General features: G+C 39.7%; 1 protein-coding gene across 2 annotated transcripts; it reads left to right on the forward strand.

The window, feature by feature from the left end:
* Positions 1 to 4,314: 4,314 nt before the first annotated feature.
* On the forward strand, positions 4,315 to 18,400 carry LOC149286509 (RCC1 and BTB domain-containing protein 1-like). Of its 2 annotated transcripts, none has more exons than XM_089493981.1 (11): positions 4,315 to 4,440; positions 7,071 to 7,221; positions 12,234 to 12,400; positions 13,017 to 13,175; positions 13,502 to 13,609; positions 13,978 to 14,117; positions 15,088 to 15,278; positions 15,393 to 15,519; positions 15,789 to 15,940; positions 17,841 to 17,974; positions 18,233 to 18,400. In XM_089493981.1, exons 1-11 carry the CDS (start codon positions 4,315 to 4,317, stop codon positions 18,398 to 18,400), a joined length of 1,623 nt encoding a protein of 540 aa, XP_089350107.1. The 2 variants fall into 2 exon arrangements, with proteins under 2 accessions (XP_089350107.1, XP_089350108.1); XM_089493982.1 differs by having other exon boundaries at positions 17,841 to 17,971; positions 18,260 to 18,400.
* The last annotated feature ends 1,192 nt before the right edge of the window (positions 18,401 to 19,592 follow it).

The following is a 19,592-nucleotide window of genomic DNA, read 5'->3' on the forward strand; positions in this document are numbered from 1 at the left end:
AGGGGGTCAAAAGGCATATCATGGAGCACAGTGGCATTTAGGGTTAAAAGGCATGTCATGGGGCACAGTGGCATTTAGAGGGTTAAAAGGCATATAGGGGGTATAAGGCATTTCTGGGGCAGATGTGCATAACTGGGGGGCAGGTTGGAAAATAGAAGGAAATAAAACCAAAATATTTTTCTCAATCATAGCTTTTATTAAAAAAAAAATAGTTTAGATGAATTAACATTTACTGGTAAAACTACTGGTAAAACTTTTTTCCTATAGGGTCGTCTTATATTCAGGCTTTTTCTTTTTTTCCTAAATTAATATTCAGATTTGGGGGGGGTCGTCAAATACGGTAATAACAGTTATGCTGCACCACTGTCAGTATTTGCCTCAGTATATAATGATAGCAGTTATGCTGCAACACCGTCAATGTGTGCCTCAGTATATAGTGTTATGCTGTACCCCTGTCCATGGTTGACTAACGACAGAAGCTATGCAGTTTTTCCCCATAAAAAAAATAAAATTATATATATATATTTATATATATATATATATATATATATACACACACACATATATATATTGATCCTTTATGCAGCCCGGAGCCCCCGCTGTGATTCGCTCATAATTAACTTTTGCAGTGAGAATTTCACCTTTAAAATAGACCATGGAGTCAAAAGGGTTGGAAATATATAGCTCTGCCCCACTTGCAATGTGATTTTTTTCAGCTCCACCAACTTCGCTTTATATGGACTGTAGAAGCATATTGTGCGCACAAAATTTTGACTCTGGGAAAAATTTTGCACAACAGAAATTTTCTGCGCACACCACCCAAGAAAAATTAGAGGGAACATTGCTGACAGCCTCCTCCTAAGCTGTAGAGTCAGTGCAGGAAGTACTTTTTTCGGAGTTTTTTTGGTGCTGGAGTGCCAAGGAGTGGGGGGGGCAGGGTCCAATCAATATTAAAGTCTGCACTCAGATGCCCAAAATGGCATACGTTGGTCTATCACATATCCCTAACACGACATTCATCCTACAGGTACCATTGATACAGAAAACAGTACCGCCTGTTTTTTATCTATAAATAGTAATTTGGGATTTAACGGTTTTTATTGTCTTATTACCGTTGGAACAAAAGCAATTGCCACATTAGCAAGACTATTCCGCTGGTTGCCAAGGTGATAGCACCATTTTTCAAACTGTTTATCAGTATCACTTAGTACTAGTGATGTCCGGATCATGAACGAATCGTTCATTTGATCCGGTTCTTTTTAGTGATCCGGATGAATCGGTTCACTAGACTGAACGATTCATTTGTAGCGGTTCAGTCTGTGAATCATGCAGCTGTAACCTGATCCTAGAGCTGTGAGTCATCTGCAGAGCACTCAGACACAGACTCTGGGGTCAGGTTACAGCTCATTAATTCACACAGGAACGATGACTCTTAGAGTCAGAGAGTCGTTCAAAGAGTCGAATGATCCGAAGAGTCGAATGATCCGAAGAGTCGAATGATCCGAAGAGTCGAATGATCCGAAGAGTCGAATGATTCGAATCTTACAGGGATCCGGATCTTACAAGGATCCGAATCTTACAGAGATTCGAATCATTCAGAGAATATCACTGATACCATACTTTTATAAATAAATACATTAATAATGTTCACACTGGCCCCAGGATTTAGATTCCCCTGAGTTTGCCCCCCTTTACCTATAACTGCACCTACAGTTAACTTTATTAAATTAATTAAATTAACCCTCAGTCATCAGCATAAAATTAACCCTTATACCCCATCAACCATAACTGCCCCTGAAATTAACCGTAAAGATCCCATTAACCATAACGGCCCCTGAAATTAACCCTAAAGACCCCATTAACCATAACGGCCCCTGAAATTAACCCTAAATACTCCATTAACCATGACTGCCCCTAAATTAATTGCATGTACTCCAGATAAATTACCTAATAAATTGGTATGGTTGATGGGGTCTTTAGTGTTAATTTGGGGGCAGTTATGCTTAATTGGGTGTTTAGGGATAATTTAGGGGCAGCTATGCTTAATGGGGTCTTTAGTGTTAATTTAGGGGCAGTTATGCTTAATGAGGTGTTTAGGGTTAATTTGGGGGCAGTTATGCTTAATGGGGTCTTTAGTGTTAATTTAGGGGCAGTTATGCTTAATGAGGTGTTTAGGGTTAATTTGGGGGTAGTTATGCTTAATGGGGTCTTTAGTGTTAATTTAGGGGCAGTTATGCTTAATGAGGTGTTTAGGGTTAATTTGGGGGCAGTTATGCTTAATGGGGTGTTTAGGGTGAATTTGGGGGCAGTTATGGTTAATGGGGTGTTAAGGGTTAATTTTAGGGGCAGTCATGGTTGATGGGGTGTTAAGGGTTAATTTTAGGGGCAGTCATGGTTGATGGGGTGTTTAGGGTTAATTTAATGGTGAGGGTTAATTTAATTAATTTAATAAAGTTAGCTTAAGGTGCAGTTGCAGGTAAAGGGGAATGTAAATCCTGGGGGCAGTGATTATTAATGTATTATTTATAACAGTATGGTGACATTCTCTGAATGATTAGAATGCCAATGAAGGCAGAGAGTCGTTCAAAGATCCGGATCTTACAATGATCCGAATCTTACAATGATCCGGATCTTACAATGATCCGGATCTTACAGTGATCCGGATCACTGTAAGATTCGGATCCCTGTAAGATCCGAATCTTTGAACGACTCTCTGCCTTCATTGACATCACTGGAGGCAGGGGGGAGGATTCATAATGAAAGGGGCGGGGCCAATCGTTAGTGTGCCTGCATGGAGTTACTGGAAAACAGTAACTCCGTGCAGGCACACTGAGTGATCCGAAGATCCGGATCATGAATCGGATCATTTCAGTGAACGAATCGAAATGATCCGATTCACTTTAATGATCCGAACTTCCCATCACTACTTAGTACCAGTATACAAACCCTGGGTTTTATGTGACAGCGCTGAGTAGAGAGGTTCATTCCACTGACGTCACACGAACGGGAACAGACACTGACCAATAACCAGTCTCAGGCCGACCAGGTCCAGCCCTCTATGTATATAAGTTCACAGCTCCAGCTTTCCACAAGCCCCTCCCACTTTCAGAATCAGGCCTTTGGCGCCGCCTTTTGGTGATCACGTGACATGGCTTTTGCTCCCCCGGCGCCCATCTTTCGTCAGCGTATTGGAAACCAGTCGCTGCGCTCGCAGAGACCTTCCCCTCGCAGGGCTTACCCGGAGTCTCGCTGTGACAGCCCCACCGGGGAGGAAGAAGCCGCTGCGACAACGGTGCCTGCGGCCGGAAGCCTGGTAACGGAGGCATTCATTCGTGGGTGACAACTGCTCAATGCGGTGCCTGCTGTCTGCAGCTGTGCCTGGCAGCGGGCTGGGGCCCCGGCATCCTCTTCTGTTCATAATACTTTGTGTTAGGTTGTGTGTTTATGTATAGAGTTAAGTATACATAAGCAACACTACCTATACGTGTGTCCATAACACGGCCCTTATCATACACAGCAGCTTGCGCTTATTTTACTAGAGCAGCTGTTATCTAACCAGAGTGAACAGTGTGTGTGTGTGTGTGTGTGTGTGTGTGTTGAGTTGTTGACTTGTCCCTTAATTAAGTTGTTTGTTTTTTTTTTTTTGTTTGTTTTTTGAGAAATGGAAACTAAAACCTGCTGGCAATTCTTTTCAGACTTTGACAAATGACGATCGTATTCTGGAAAAAAGAAACAAAAAAAAAATAAAATAGAAAACCACACAAAATGCATGAACATCTGTAATGTTTTATAACTTTGACTATTACGATTTGCGGATTGTCCCTTTAAAGGGGAAGAACTATGGGGGGAAAAGTGATCTTCTCTATGGTTATAAAACACTGCGCTTTTATACAGTAATGTGGCTTCAAATAAATGTGCTTTCTATTGTAGACCCAGCGACTGCCATTGTTGTTGGTTGTGATAATTTGGGTGACTTTCACAGCACGATCACCACACTGAGCTGATTCTTTATGGCCGTGCTAATGAAGTCTGCTTCAAGACGTTCGTTAGTCAGTGGGGTCTATCCATCGAAGGAGAATTGTTTCCGCCCTTTGACTTCACCATGTAGTGTATCTATATGTATTGAATGATGCATTATACAGGGCCAGCTCAGACCTGCTTGCTGGATGATCAAGTCTTCCTTCAGTAGATCTTCTACAAAGTGTCTGTTCAGAGAATTGAGACTGAGCCGTTGTATTGTTTTTCCTAACTTTTCATTGGTGTTGTCTGCAGGTATGCGAACCATTTGCACGTCGTAAAAACCATAATAAAGACATGGTTGACTTTGGGAAATGGCCGTTATTTGCTTTGCTCTCCGCCCAAGAGTTGTCCTCCGTCCGACAGGCATGTGTCTTTGGCATATCTGCTAATGAAGCCATATATACCACTCATAATAACGAGGTAAGGCTGAAAGAACACGTGCTACGCTAATTAGTTTGAATATTTAATGGGTAGCAGACTACATACCTCCAACGCCTTTTGTTAAACCGACAATCAGTTGGGGATCTCCGGGGCTGTGAATTAATTGAATCGGACGTCTGTGAGCTTGTCTGTTTTCATGGAAAAAATTGTACTTATTTGTCTATCATAACAGGTGTTTCGGGGCATCAATAGCTAATTGGCTACCAAATGTATAGGTGAAAAGTTTAACTCTATTTAACAAACTGATTCACGACAAATACAACCTTTTACATAGAAACATAGAAAGTGACGCCAGATAAGAACCAGTAGGCCCATCCAGGCTGCCCAATCTCTGAGTACTTTCCTTTAGTACTTGCCCTTATCCGATATCTAGCTTGGCCTTATGCCTATCCCATGCTTGCTTAAATGACTTTACTGTATTAACATCTACCACTTCTGCTGGAAGGCTATTCCATGCGTCCACTACCCTTTCCGTAAAGTAATATCTTCTGATGTTACCATTAAACCTTTGCCCCTCTAGTTTATGGTTGTGTCCTCTTGTTGTGGTAGTATTTCTCCTTTTAAATAAACTATCTTCCTTTACCTTGTTGATTCCCTTTAAGTATTTAAATGTTTCTATCATCTCCCCCCTGTCCCGTCTTTTTTTCCAGGCTATATATCTTAAGATCCTTTAACCTGTCCTGGTAAGGTTTATCCTGTAATCCATAAACCATTTTAGTAGCCCTTCTCTGCACGTTCTCCAACATTTCTATATCCTTCTGGAGATCCGGTCTCCAGTACTGTACACAATACTCCAAGTGAGGTCTCACCAGTGCTCTGTACAACGGCATGAGCTCTTCCCTCTTTCTACTGCTAATACCTCTCCCTATACAACCAAGCATTCTGCTAGAATTACCTGCTGCTATTTTTTTTTATTTTTTTTTTTATTTTAAACCTTTTCACCCTTTGTTACAACGGTTTTCCATGCATGTTGGAACGGTAAATTTATATAATGTAGTCAAAATAACTGTCATTTTTCATCAGCTATGTACGTTAACTGTGTTTTATGCAGGCAGAATTCCGTCTCTATTCATTGGTGGAATTAACTTTTCAACACTGTAACAAGTTGAGCAATACAATCCTCAGAAAAAGTGTTGTCCTATAGAAAAGAAAAAAAAAAAAAAGCCTTTAGTTTTTTCCATCAAAAACGGACTGATTAACTTTTGTAAACGACGACTCCTGTCTTTAACCCAGACTGCTGCGCTAGAGTGGCACCTTTACCATTAACATGCATTGACACGCTCACTCCCTCTCACACACGTACCCCTTTACCTTACTCGAACCCTTCCTTCTAGCTGCTTGTGTGAGCAGCCTCACCTACCACATCTGTTTGATAAATTTGCTAAATATTAAGTTCTGGAAATAGGGGCAGATTGGTTTTTGGGGGGATTTTTTCCTCCTATTTATTGCTGTACCATATAATAGAATGTATGGTTTTACCCTAATCTAGATGTCTATGAATAGCTTGCTTTATCCTGAGAAAAAAGGCAAATGTATAGGTTACCCAGGATAAAGTGCAAGGTGCGGTAAAAACGTTATCACCTAAATGTAACAGAGAGCAGTAAGAAACAGTGATCCCCCGGGTGTCAAGGTTTCAAAAAAGTATTGGGGTTAGTTGAAAAATGAAAATAAGTGACTGTTATATAGAAATATAGGGTGGTTGAAATCTGGGATGTTAAGTGATATAGTTTTGGTATTTTTCCTGACTTATTTTATTATGCTCCATTTATAAAGCGCCTACAGATTCCGCAGCGCTGTACTAGCTGAGGATATATATACCTGTAAAACTGTCATTAAACATTATTTTTAGTAATAAAAAATACAATAAAACCTACTTGTCCATACCCCCTTGCCCCCCAAAATGTGTATGCTAAACGAGAGTAGGGAATAACTGTTGAATAAAGGCATAGTGAGACCATGAAAAATGCTGTGGTCCTGTTGTTTAAAAAGCCCGGGTTCGGTAAATGGTTTAAAATGACTTCTACCCCTTCTAAAAATGTTTAAAATAAAATTATACATTTTTACGTACTCTAAATGACAGGGAATTTAGTTAAACCAAATACATTGCAAAAACAATCTCCTTTGGTCCCGTAGATCTAGAATAGCCCTGCTGTTTAAGAGGTTAATTGCCTATTAGTCTCGTTAATTTTTTACAGTTATTTTAACAATGCATCTAGATGGTTTAATACTTTGAGCCTAGGCTGTAATTGTTTATTATATTCCCTTTTACCATTATAGCTGAAGGCTAAGGCAATAGATTCTGCTGTAGAATCTTGTAAAGTCTTGTGCCGTTATGACTTAAGGCTCATGTGTGCACACTTTAAAATAAAAATGAAATTGTCTGCACAAATAAACACTTCATAAAGTAAAATACAACAAAGCCATTTCTTCAGTAAAATGCTATGTTCCACTTATAATTTTCCACACATAGAAGAAAGAAAATACGAAATAAGAGTGCTTTCTATTTGTAGTGAAATAAGATTTTGTATAGTTTATCTTTGAAATGCACAATGACTTTGTATTAGGATTCATCTTTAACTGTGGCGCATGTTTGTTTTGTCTTTTTGCAGGTCTTTGCATTTGGACTGAATTGTAGCAACTGCCTAGGAACTGGAGACAACCAAAGCACGATCATCCCGAGGAGGCTCGATGCTTTGTGTGGCAGGAAGCTTGTTGGCCTTAGTTACGGCAGCGGGCCGCACGTACTTGCCTGCACTGAAGGTGAGGCGTCACAGGGGAATACTTGATGACATGTGTTCTTCCCTTTTTTATTTTATTTTTTTAATTCTTAGTATCAGTGTATTTATTTAGCGTAAGCAAAGTTACTTCTCGAACTTTAACCTTTTCCTTAGATGTTATTATCAGTTTTAATCCTGTTTACCCCTATTAGAAATAGAATTTAGACAGAGAATTTGACATAAGTCTAGAGTTTAAAACATTACTCTATAATATATCAACACACAACATAAACAAAAAAGACATTGAGATGCAGTAAAAAAGTAGGATAACCCCAAGCTGCACATACTTAAGCTTCTAAAAGATATGATTTTTTGGATTTAGGTATACTATACCCATTTAAAATGATAGCGCCCAATTCCATTTTGCAATGGTATATTGTAGTAAGCCTTATCTCTTCCCACTTAGGCATTTTTTTTTTTTTACTTTTCCAATTTTTTGCTATTAATAATTTGGTAGAAAGAAGGATATGGGTCATTAGACTACTATATGTATTTGAGACTTTTGGCCAGTCCAAGTGGAGAAGGAAACGGTCTGCTTTAAATGGGAGCTTTATATCAATTTTTTCAATCTGGCAGAGGACGTCTTTCCAGAGAGCCACTGTATAACATGTCCACCAGATATGTATAAGACTACCTTTATCTTTTCCACACCTCCAACAGTGGGCTTCAATGCACAAGGTACCACCTATAACAGATTTTAAAAAAAATTTCTCTTAAATTTAGGCAGTGTACCACACTATTAACTAATCGTAATGTACTTTTCCAGATGCGCCAGGGTATAGTCCTATTCAATTCCTTCTCCCAAATCTTAATAGCCCTCACTGACGTATGTTCATGATTAATTTTAATTAAGTTTAGGCACTTAGAGATCATTCCCTTAGTGTTTGTCATGTTATATATAGATTTAAGTTGTTTCCATTTTTCTCCATTATTTAATACCGTATTGGCCCGAATATAGGCTGCACTTTTCCCCCCCACTTTAAGTCTTTAAAGTGGGGGGTGCGGCCTATATTTGGGGTCTTGTGCCCGAGACATGCAGTTCCGGGCGCCAGGCAGCAGGGTTAGGATACAGATCCACGCAGCGGTGCAGGGGACCCGTATCCTACTCTCTGATACGCTGAGACAGCCTCCCCTGCCAGCACTTCCCACGGGGGGAGTGCCGGCACGGGAGGTTGTCTAAGCGCATCGTGCAGACGTTCCCCGGCAGCGGCGATGCACGTAAACGACCTCCGCTGCCGGCCCGTCTGCTCGATGTGCTTTAACAATCTCCCTTGCAGGAATTCCCACGAGGGGAGTCCCGGCAAGGGAGATTGTTAAAGCACATCGTGCAGACATGCCGGCAGCGGAAGTAGTTTACGTGCATCGCCGCAGCCAGTGAACGTCTGCACGATGCGCTTGGACATTCTCCCGTGCCGGCACCGGAAGTTGTCTACGCGTATTGCGTAGGTGTCCCCTGGCGGCCCCGCAAGACACATGGGAGGCTGCTTTGGTAAATCGGGGGGGGGCGCGAGTGGGAGTATATATCGGGTGGAGGGCAGAGTGACAGTATATATCGGGTGGAGGGCAGAGTGGTGACATATCTGGGGGGGCAGAGTGGCAGCATATCTATTCTACTTTTTTTTTTAACTAAGAAAAAATTTTCCTTAAAAAAGCACCTAACTTTAAGGGTGCGGCCTATATCCGAGCCAATACGGTATATCGTATTTCGAAAGAAACACTGTAATTCTTAGGTAAGAAAATAACTCCTTGGAAGGGAGTGGATATTCCTCCTGTAACTGGGAAAAAGATTTAAATTTCCCTTCAAAACAAAGATCCTGAATGGTTAGAATTCCAACCTGTTTCCATGTCTGTAGTTTAATATCTTCTATGCTGAGCTCTATTACATCGAGGGGGAGGAAATCTGCTATTCCATTATAAAGGGCTAACATCTTCATGACCCTTTTCCATACCCCCAGAATATCTTTTATAACCAAAGATTCAGTTACCGCCTTGCAGTTTCTTCCTACCTCTCTGATGGACCATGGTAATACTGCAAGCCCTTCCAGGCCTAGTGCTATTTCCTCAGTTCGGTACCAAATTTCTTCTTTTATATCATTGATCTGGGCCGCCATCGCATGTGCTACCATACAGGCCTCTTGATATTCCTTTATATTTGGTACTCCAAGGCCCCTGTCATTTACTTTCCTAGATAGGAGTGTCGGTCCCAATCTTGGCTTCTTACCTTGTCAAATAAACTTATTAAAGGCTGTCTGTATCATACTAAGCCATACTTTAGGTATTGTTAGCGGTAACATTTGAAATAAGTCCATTTAGGTAATATATATGCTCTAATTGTGTGTGCTTCCCTTTTTAATGTGTTTTTTTTGTTGTTTTTTTTTTTTTTGGAGCCCACTTCAGGCAGATTAAAAAAAACAAGTAGCTGCTTCAACCAATATTTTTTTAGGGGTGCCTCTCAGAGCCAGAAAGAGCGCCTGGGCTCCAGTGATCATTCATTAATGAGTTTGCTAATATTTGAAAGGTGTTTTTTTTTTTTTTTGTTTGTTTTTTTTGATCATAAGAAATTGGGTTATTTGGAAAAACGTTTTACAAAAAGCAACAGTTGCATTTAACTCATCATTGGCTAAAAAACACAGGGAGCCAATGTTGTAATACGCAGAGGTGCTTGTGTATATGAGTTAAGTATCTTAAAATGAGGAAGGTAAGCATTAAAAAGCTAGGCTTTAAAGAGGCAAAATGCATCATTAGATGCACCAACATACACACAGGAGAAAAATGGGGGAAGTGGAGAAACTATTCGTTCTTTAGACAAATGATGGAAGATATGTAAATGACAAACTAGTTTCTAGGAGAGATAAAGTTAGAGCTGTTTTGACCAACTTCATTCCTGTAAGTCTAATGACAGCAGTGAGGGAATAAATGAAAACCATGTTAAAGGAAACGATGGATACATATCTTCTAAAAGGCTTTCAGGAACAATGTGATAATGTGGGGAGGTCTGTTTTTTTTTGATTGGGTGGCTAAAATATGCAAATAGAGCAGTGCATCTAACATATGTGTATCTAGATATCAGTAAGGCATCTTGCAGTGTCCCTCAAAGAAGACTTAAACTGCAGTGCATTAGGTTTGGGTGTTAAGGTGGACTTATCCAAAAGTGCTGATGATGGGATCTACTACATGGTGAAATTGTGTATATGCCTGGGGCATTAGCCCACAACTGCCTAGCTGCGACACATGCATGCCCACTCGGGCTACTTCCTGTGGGAATCATGTATGCGCTATTGCCCCATCTTTTGTAATCTATGTTCTGTGTCTTATCACAGATGCAGAAATACAGAATAGAAATAGAAGTGAGATGAATGCCCAAAGTATAATGTGCAACAGGACGCCCTCTCAAAGAAACAACAAAAAACCCCTACCATTCCCCTTCCCTAGTGTCTCCTTCCTGAACTCCATCCTGTTAATTTTCTTCCAGGTCTCCAAGGTTTGTCTAAAAGGCAGGCTTTTGAGGGTCCCCTTTTTGGAGTTTTGCTACCGTTTCGGCGTTCACAAGAACAACGTGCACAAATTTGATCCTTGATACAAATAGGGCAGATGTGTGGATATTAAAGAACACTCAATTTCTGCATAGGCTTGGAAGTAAACAAAGTTACATGTCATGATTTTGGCCAAAGGTATTCTAACATTTGCACACAACTTTCCCTACAAGAAATATCCATATCTTCTACAATCGGTAAAAAGGACATCATTTGGATGTGCTTTGTTTACTTTAAGTAGAAACAGTTCTCGGCAATATTCATTATGCGCCTTTTACAGATGGCTATACTGAAACAGTTAAACATATTAGAAATTGACTTAAACAATCAAATCTCATACCAAAGTTGAAGCCTTACAGTGGTGCAACAAAGGACATGGAAAAGGGCATATTATGGAATAAAAATCCATGGATCGTTCTTATTGCTGATGCAAGTCTGAGGTATGGTACAGCAATTAAAGGTCAGGTTTACAAGGGATGTTTGGAAGGTGTAACTCAAACCTTATGTTACAGGGAGCTTTTAACTACCTGACAAGTACTCAGTCACGTGTCCATGTAATTTAAAGATGGACACTGAAGCTTAGGTTGGACGGGAATATAGAATGGTCACTACTGTAGTATTAAGGGGCACAAGCAGCCCCTCGCTTCCAAAACTGACACAGAATTTACAGCTGAGGAATTATGAACATTGTGTCATTGCTGCCAATTTCACCATCCCTTCAGAAAACCTGGATGCAACAAGCTACAGCAACAGTGATGACCCCAATCTGGCTTAGGAGAGGTTGGTCTCCATTCTAATGGAGAAGGTTATAGATCATACAGGATATATAGACCCCGTCCATCAGTTATTATGCAAGGAAGACAGGTTTTTTTTTTATTTTTTGGGGGGGTTTTTTGAGAAAGTTTCTCATGGATGGAGACCCATTTCTCTATGGAGTTGTGAGAACTTGCTTTGAAGACCCTTTCTGAACCAAACATTCCTCTTATCTTTAAAGAATGTGCTCTTAGATACTCCTATTTGATTTTTATTTTTTTTTCCTCAATACTAGTTCATAATCCAACATCCCCCTAAATTCTCCCTAAAGGTAGCACCATTTCTGTAGGCCACAAATTAATATTTATAAAATATATGCGCAGCCTCATAGGAGAATTTCCATACATTCACCATGATATAGATACATGATAGAGATAGAGAAGGTGTTTGTGTACCACTATTACTACAGAGGGACAATGAAAATAAACGTGAATGTGCAATTTCACACTAAACATTTAAATGTTTGTACAAAGACAAGCCGTGCGTTTTTTTTGACCTTGGTCTTCTTATGGCACCTTTCTTGTGTTAGATTTTGGTTCTTTCTATGACAGTAATAAAGGTACAGTGTCTTTTGATTTTTATTTTTTTTTTAAAAAGTGTGCGCATGCTCTCATCCATCTAAGCCTCTTACTTTGTATCATTTATACAGATGGAGAAGTGTTTGCTTGGGGCCATAATGGTTATAGCCAACTTGGGAATGGCAATACAACTCAGGGTACTGCTCCCATCCATATCTGTGTTGAATTGTTATCAAAGAAAGTGATAGAGGTTGCCTGTGGCTCCCATCATTCCATGGCTCTAACATCTGAAGGAGAGGTAAGGCTGGTGCAAGTTCTGACCACCTCGCTCTATTCTAAGGCGTTTTTATTCAATAAAACATCGTTTTGGACCAACCCCTTTGATCTTCTTCTGCACAATGCACTTTGTGATTATTTAAATTTGGGGAGGTGAAAAATCTCTTCACATTATGCAGGACCCGTCACTATGCATCAAGAACCGGATGAGAAAACAATCGGCAAACGGACACGTGTGCTGTCAGTCTAAACATTTGTATGTGATGATGTTACTGTAACCTGGCCCAGTCACATATATTATCATTTTTCTACTTAAATAATTAGCTGTTTTTGTTTTCTCCACAAGGAATATCTATCCTGCTGTGGACCATTGTGTTTGCAAAAACATCCTATCTTGCCAAAAATATCGATTTGACTTTTCTTCTGTCCGCTCATTCTGTTTTTTCTTAAATGATAAAAAAAAAAAAAATATTAGCGTTAGTCCAGTCCTGCAGCACAGTGCAGTCAGGTTTATCATATAACCCTAAAGCCTCCTGTCTGATGAGCCGTCGCTAACATTCTTCAGATTGCATATTAGGTTAATCACATTACTAAATGTAACTTATCTCTGCCATCTCTCTCCTTTTTTGTCTGTTTAGGTGTTTGCATGGGGATACAATAACTGTGGACAGGTTGGGTCGGGTACCACTGCAAACCAAGCAATTCCTCGAAAAGTAACCAGCCATTTGCAAAGCAAAGTTGTAACGAGTATTGCTGTGGGTCAGGCCTGCTCCATGGCTCTGACGGACAATGGGCAGGTAAGATCACACAGCACTTCAAGAAACATGTTATAAAAAAAAAATGTTGGTTTTCTATGGGCTAGTCAAGAATGAAATACCCTTGTGTGGGCGATGATACCGTTACGCAATCGCTAGTTGGCTAGGTTTATTTTGCCGGGGCAAGTGGGAAAAATTCAGCATGGAATATATATGGCTTTTCCAAAAAAAAAAAACACCTTATGAGCTAGCAAGCTTTGGTGCAAATAAAGAAAATGGATTAGGACTTTTTTTTTTTTTGTTATGTTATGAGTATTTTTACAGGGCTTTTTGGTACATGGTTGAATAATCTTTTGTTTCCCTTCCAGGTTTATGGCTGGGGTTACAATGGCACCGGTCAGCTGGGAGTGGGAAGCACCGGTAACCAACTTACACCTTGCAAAGTGGTGTTTGTGCAGACGGTGTGCGTGATACAGGTAAGCATTCTGTGGCCTGCAGGTAACTGTCCTCACAATGTTAATGTTTTCTAGAATAACCCACACCAAACATTTATCCTCAGTGAGTCTGTGGCTATGCCTTGTCTAATAACTATAGCTGTACTTGGCTTTCCAAAATGTTACCACTTTGTTTCCTCAAGTACCTCCTATAGTTTGTTTTTAGAATGTGAGGTCATCACATCATACTTGCCATGAACTACAGTACAACAGTGTCATAAAACTAGAATGGAAGCTCAAGGTCTGTTGTATCGTTTTGATACATAAAAAAAATAAAAATAAATGAAAAAAAATCAGAAAAATAATGGTTATAATCTGTGTCTTCTACCGTCTTACTTTATTCTCTGTAGGTGGTTTTTGGCTATGCCCATACGCTGGCTCTAACTGACCAAGGCTTGCTTTACGCCTGGGGAGCAAACACCCATGGACAGTTGGGAATTGGGAATAAAAGCAATCAGCTATCTCCTGTAAAGGTCACTACAAATGAAAGGTATTGTATACCTCACCAAGACTGCTAACTTGACGGGAACCCTTGTTAGCATCTTGCTCATGTTAGAAGCCCGGCTTTTGGTTCTTGCTGTGAGTAAATGTATAATGTTGTCAAAGAAAACACCCAGTGTGTATGTGATGGCCAAAAGGGAGTTTAGGTTTTTGGGATCTGTGGATTTATTGGAGCTGCAGCCAGTAGGCTTTAGTGACTATTGAATATTTTGGGAGGCAATCGCCTCTACGAAATTTTCATTTTTGCCTAGTAGGCGCTTGTTGGGATGTTTTAATTTTTATTTTTTTTTACAGGTGCTGTTCTAACTTCACAGATCCTGCTTTTTATTAGATAGATATATCTGTATATCTGTATTGATTTATTTTGAACCTACTTTATGACTCTGTGGAAGCTGTCTTATGTTAGAAGTTATATATGAGGTAGATCCTAGGATTCCCTAATTGCTGACTGGTTTAGTCGGGAGGAGGACTACAGAACAGGGAGTTGATCAGACTCCAATGTTCACCTAATGGAAGCTGTTGGCAGGCAAAGCACAGGACTAAGCTAAACTTGTGACTTTATGCTAAAATGGTGATTGTATTCCTTTAAAAAAAATATTTTGAAGCAAATCTTTTCAGTCTGTGTTTGTGCGCTACCTGCTGTTACTTAGTCTGATCTGAAAGGAGTTGAATGTTAACAAGAATTAAAGATCTATTTCCAAATTGGATTTTAACATGGCGTACAGAAGGTTTAGTAGAGCAACCCCTTTTTAACGGGGTGTAATCACATTTTCAAGGTGTTTCTGCCAAGTCAGCGTTTGCGATCACACCGCAGTTAGTTTTTCCTCTGCTGAATGAATGTACACACGTACATGGCACTGCCAGGTTAAATAAATGGTGCACGCTGTTCAGTGGTTACCGGATTTATACTAGTCTTCCTCCATTAGCTGTGTGATTAAATGTTTGTTTTCCTCTTTCAGGATGGTAGAGGTGGCAGCGTGTCATTCTTCTCACACATCCGCTGCCAAGTCACAGAATGGACAGGTTTATATGTGGGGTCTGTGTCGGGGTCAAGCTGTTCTGGCTCCGAGCCTCACACATTTCATCTGCACAGACGATGTATTTGCCTGTTTCTCTAGCCCACCAGTAACATGGAGGGTTCTCTCTGTAGGTGAGACCTTTGTCTGCTGTCTCCCTGAAGTATTGGTGCTTTGCACATGTAATAGACTGTAAGAGTGTTTTATATATAGACGCAGCATATTTTGTTTCCTCATATTGTTTATAGAACACGAAGACTACTTAACTGTTGCAGAGTCGATGAAGAGAGAATTTGACAGCGAGGAAACATCAGACTTGAAATTTCGAGTAGAAGGGAAGGATATTCACGTTCACAAAGCAGTGCTGAAGATCAGGTAATTCTGAGAGAAGGTTGTACTGTCTCCCCCACTGTACGGCTTTTGTGGGTAGTAGTGATCCCAGGATGGTTGTTTTTTTTTTTTTATAACTTTACAATTTTAAGCGGATGCCTCATTCGCCTTAGCTCTCAGCAGCATAGAAGTTCCTTTTCAACTTCTAAATTACAATCTTGGCGAGAACTAACCCAGCCCACTAAATGTTGAATCTTGAGGGGTCATGATGGTCGGCAAGTCTTACTGATGCAAGTGTGGTCTTAAATTGACAGGTGTGAGCATTTCCGTACAATGTTTTCATCGCACTGGAATGAAAACAATAAGGAAGTGATAGAAATCGACCAGTTTTCCTACCCGGTATACAGAGCCTTCTTGCAGTACTTGTACACAGATGTTGTGGACCTGCCACCAGAAGATGCTATAGGTATGGCTTCCTTGAGTTAACCAAGGTATTGTGCTGAAGACAACACTCATCAAATGGCTGTGCGGCTTTTGGTTGGAAAGAACGTGTATGGGAATTTATCTAGTAAACTGAATGCTCCTGGAAGGAGCAGATCACCAGACCAGTTTTGGGGAAATGGCTACCGGTGTAAGTAGTGGGATAATGTGGTTTTCTTTCAGGTAAGATCTGGCTATAGAGATCATTTTATTACATTTTATGTAGCAAGGATGTTTGGTGGGTAGTAAGGGTTAGTGTTTGTTTGCCCGGGCATAAAAATATTTTTTCTGTGTAAATTTGTTAATTTTACTTGTTGGATGGCACGTGCTGGCTCAAGGAAGACTCAGCGTGACAGACTTTTAATAAAAGTACCGTATTTCCCCATGTATAAATTTTGGGGAAAAAAATGTATTATCATAAAATTCATACTCGTCCTCATCACTCCCATCCATTAACTGCCCCTAAATTAAACCCCACCTCCCCTAACTTTCAGCAGCCCAAATATTAATTTTATACTTACTGTTAGATGAGTTGCTGAGCAGTGTGGATGCAATAAGGAAAGGGGCGGGGCCAATCTGTACTGTGACTGCAGGGAGGGACTGGGAAGTAGTAACTGCAATCTACAACCACTGTATAAGATGCACCCAGTTTTTAGACCCCAAATTTTTCCAAAAAAGGTGCGTCTTATACATGGGGAAATACGGTATTTCCTTTAATATTAATTCAAATTTCGCTGGTTTATACCACTCCGCCAAAAATTTTGTGGATGAGTTTCTGATGAAAACGCCAAGCTTGAAAATGTTCATTGCAAATTGTTTCAAAGTATAAAAATGAACCTAGTGAAACTCCTTGGGTAACTTTGTTATGTACTTTATTGTTCTAAAGTATGGGGCTGCTATCAAGGATTCGGACACGTCTTATTTTTTATTTTTTTATTTTTTTTTACGTACTAGAGGTTAAGAAAAATTTTAAATATGAATATCTTAATCTTTGACCTGCAATTACTAAAATAGGTTAAGGAACAGGGCATACAATGTGTTTCCGAGATGAGGAAACTAATATTTTGACTATAGTGTGTATATATAAATAAGAGGCTCTTTCTTCTGAAAACATACTTCTGGACAAAAAAAAAAACAAAAAACCCTTGTGTCCTCAACTGTAAAGTAATAAGGGATTAATGCAGTCTAAGTGAAATGGGATAGGATAACCCCCCTGTAAAACTGCAGACAACGCTGTTTGCTAATGCAACGGACATTAGAAAAAATATGCCCCAAACATCTTGGCGTACGGCGGGAAGTGTAGCAATAGCTGGAAGCTGTTACGCGGAGGAAATAATGGAAGGAAAGGGATATCATTGCTATGACAAAAGGACAAATGAGAACGGAACAATAGGAAAAGGAGATAGTGTGTGTGTGTGTATATATAATTTTGAAGAAGGTGGCGTACAAACAGAAGATGGAGGAAGCGCTTCTTGAAATAAGCTTGAATTGGAAATGTTGCATGTTGGCAGCCATCTCTTATCAGCACATGCATGGTTATGTTTCTGCTGGTGGTTGTTTGGCCCATCTGGTCTGTCTGTTTTCCCCTGCTATAAAGACTGAAACCTTACTTAGTCCTTGGTCATTTCTTAGAAACGTCCTTGAGATAAAATAATTTACCATTAAAACACAATTTAAAAAGGATTGCCTGGGTTGACTAGAGGCATATGCTGAGAAATCACTTTAAACTGCGTTTTTAATAGCTTTTCATACACATTATAGAATATACTATGTTGATGAACTAGTCATTGTGTTCTTACTTTTTTGTGTGCCTTTTGTTTGCTTTTGGTTTTTGTGTTTTAATGGATGTTATATTGTCATGTGAAATTTTATTGTTTAATACCTAGGACTCCTGGATCTTGCCACATCTTACTGTGAAACTAGATTAAAGAAGCTCTGTCAGCATATTATCAAAAGGGGGATAACCGTTGATAATGCATTCCTGTTGCTCTCTGCTGCAGTCCGGTATGAGGCAGAGGTAATCTTTTTGGATATGGGTCAGATGCGTCCCACTGCTATTTTATAAATAAAAATGTAATTGTGTGTGTGTGTTATGAGATTCATGTGAGCTTAGTTAAGGACTCCAACCTCACAACAAAAAATGCCATCTATTAAAGGCAGTGGTTTTGTCTTTTGGGGTCTTCACCTGATGAAAATGTCCCAGTCTTTCAGTACAATTTCACCTTGTTCAGAAATTAAACCTAGGCAATAGTTTCTGATGCCTTAAAGGTATGTGTACATCTGTTTAACCCCTTTCTCTTTGCAGGAATTAGAAGAATTCTGCTTCAAGTTTTGTGTCAATCATTTGACCGGAGTTACACAGACTCAGTCATTCTGGCAAATGGATGGGATACTGCTCAAGGACTTTATAGTGAAAGCCGGTAGAAGTGGGGGTTTTAAGAACTGACACATTCCTTTTTGGACTTTTCTTTGATTCACCACTGAGCTCCATACTGCAACAGAGGGGGAGAAATGTTTTGCACTGCCAGACCCGCATCGATGTATGGAAAATGTGAAGCACTTAATATACCGAATGTGAAATCATGTTGTGATTGTGTGTAACACTGGACCAATGTATAGGTCTGTCTAAAATTGAGTTCTGCATCAGCCGTGAACTGAGCAGTTCAGAGAATAAAAAAAAAAAAAACAGTATTGATCTATTTTCTGTCCAACTTTGTATGTAATGTAGGAAATCCAATTTGCCAGTTTTATATGTAGTTTCATGTTGGCAATATTTTTTTTATGTAAATTGTTTGAAGGTCTTGCCAACTTTTCCATGGGCCACTAACATTCCATGCATATGTAAATCTGTGGCGGTGCCTTAGTGCTGGTGTCAACCAGGCAAAGACATTCCATACTATAATATAGTCTTTAAGGCCCAGCGTTTATAACTGCATGCACCGTTTGCTGGTTGTGAAGTGGTTAAATTAGACGCTAATTTTGCAGGAGCTTTCCATGTGCGGGACCCAAATGTAACTTTGTGATAAGACCTCCCAACTCACCTGTGCCAAAGTCACAAAGGTAAAGTTGTGCTTTAGTAGATCATGCTCCTGAATAGTGCGCCTGCATAAATCAAAGTACTGCTGGGCAGAGACTTTATTTTTATAAACTTATTTTAACTATTGTTGGCTTTTCCTGTATGTCTTTTTCCCCGTGTCTTAATGTCTTTGGCCATTGGAAGTGTGTGTGAGAAGATGCTGCTGTAGCTCCAGATCACCACACACAGGCTCTCGTTGGCTTAAGTTTCCAGCCAACTAGTAAACTAAAATCAGAGAAACTAGTCCTTTGTCCAAAAAACGTTGTACAGTTTTGAATATTTACATTTTTCTGCTGCATGGAATGCATGATTTTGATACTGGAGTAAAATGGTGGTTTACAACCACTCATTATTCTCCCAGTGGTAGAATATTCATACCCAGGCAGGCATTGCAGTAACTGTTTCCTTTGCATGTAATTAAAGTGCATATTTTTATATTATGTTTAGAAGATCAGAACGTGCAGCTCTGTCTATTTTATTTTTGTATTACATTTAACATCTCATTAAACTAAAATATACAATGTATGACATTCATTATGATTCTTTTGGCAATTGTCAAATG

The sequence above is a fragment of the Sceloporus occidentalis genome, unplaced genomic scaffold, assembly GCF_023333645.1.
Source record: "Sceloporus occidentalis isolate IW3139 unplaced genomic scaffold, rSceOcc1.0.p SCAF_68, whole genome shotgun sequence".
Lineage (NCBI taxonomy): Eukaryota > Metazoa > Chordata > Lepidosauria > Squamata > Phrynosomatidae > Sceloporus > Sceloporus occidentalis.

What these genes read in the sequence shown, in the direction of transcription:
- LOC149286509 (XM_089493981.1), top strand. Translation starts at nt 4,315, where the DNA reads ATGGTTGACTTTGGGAAATGGCCGTTATTTGCTTTGCTCTCCGCCCAA. An exon ending in CGTACTTGCCTGCACTGAAG is followed by an intron (nt 7,222 to 12,233) that starts GTGAGGCGTCAC and finishes TCATTTATACAG; the next exon opens with ATGGAGAAGTGTTTGCTTGG. An exon ending in CTCTAACATCTGAAGGAGAG is followed by an intron (nt 12,401 to 13,016) that starts GTAAGGCTGGTG and finishes TTGTCTGTTTAG; the next exon opens with GTGTTTGCATGGGGATACAA.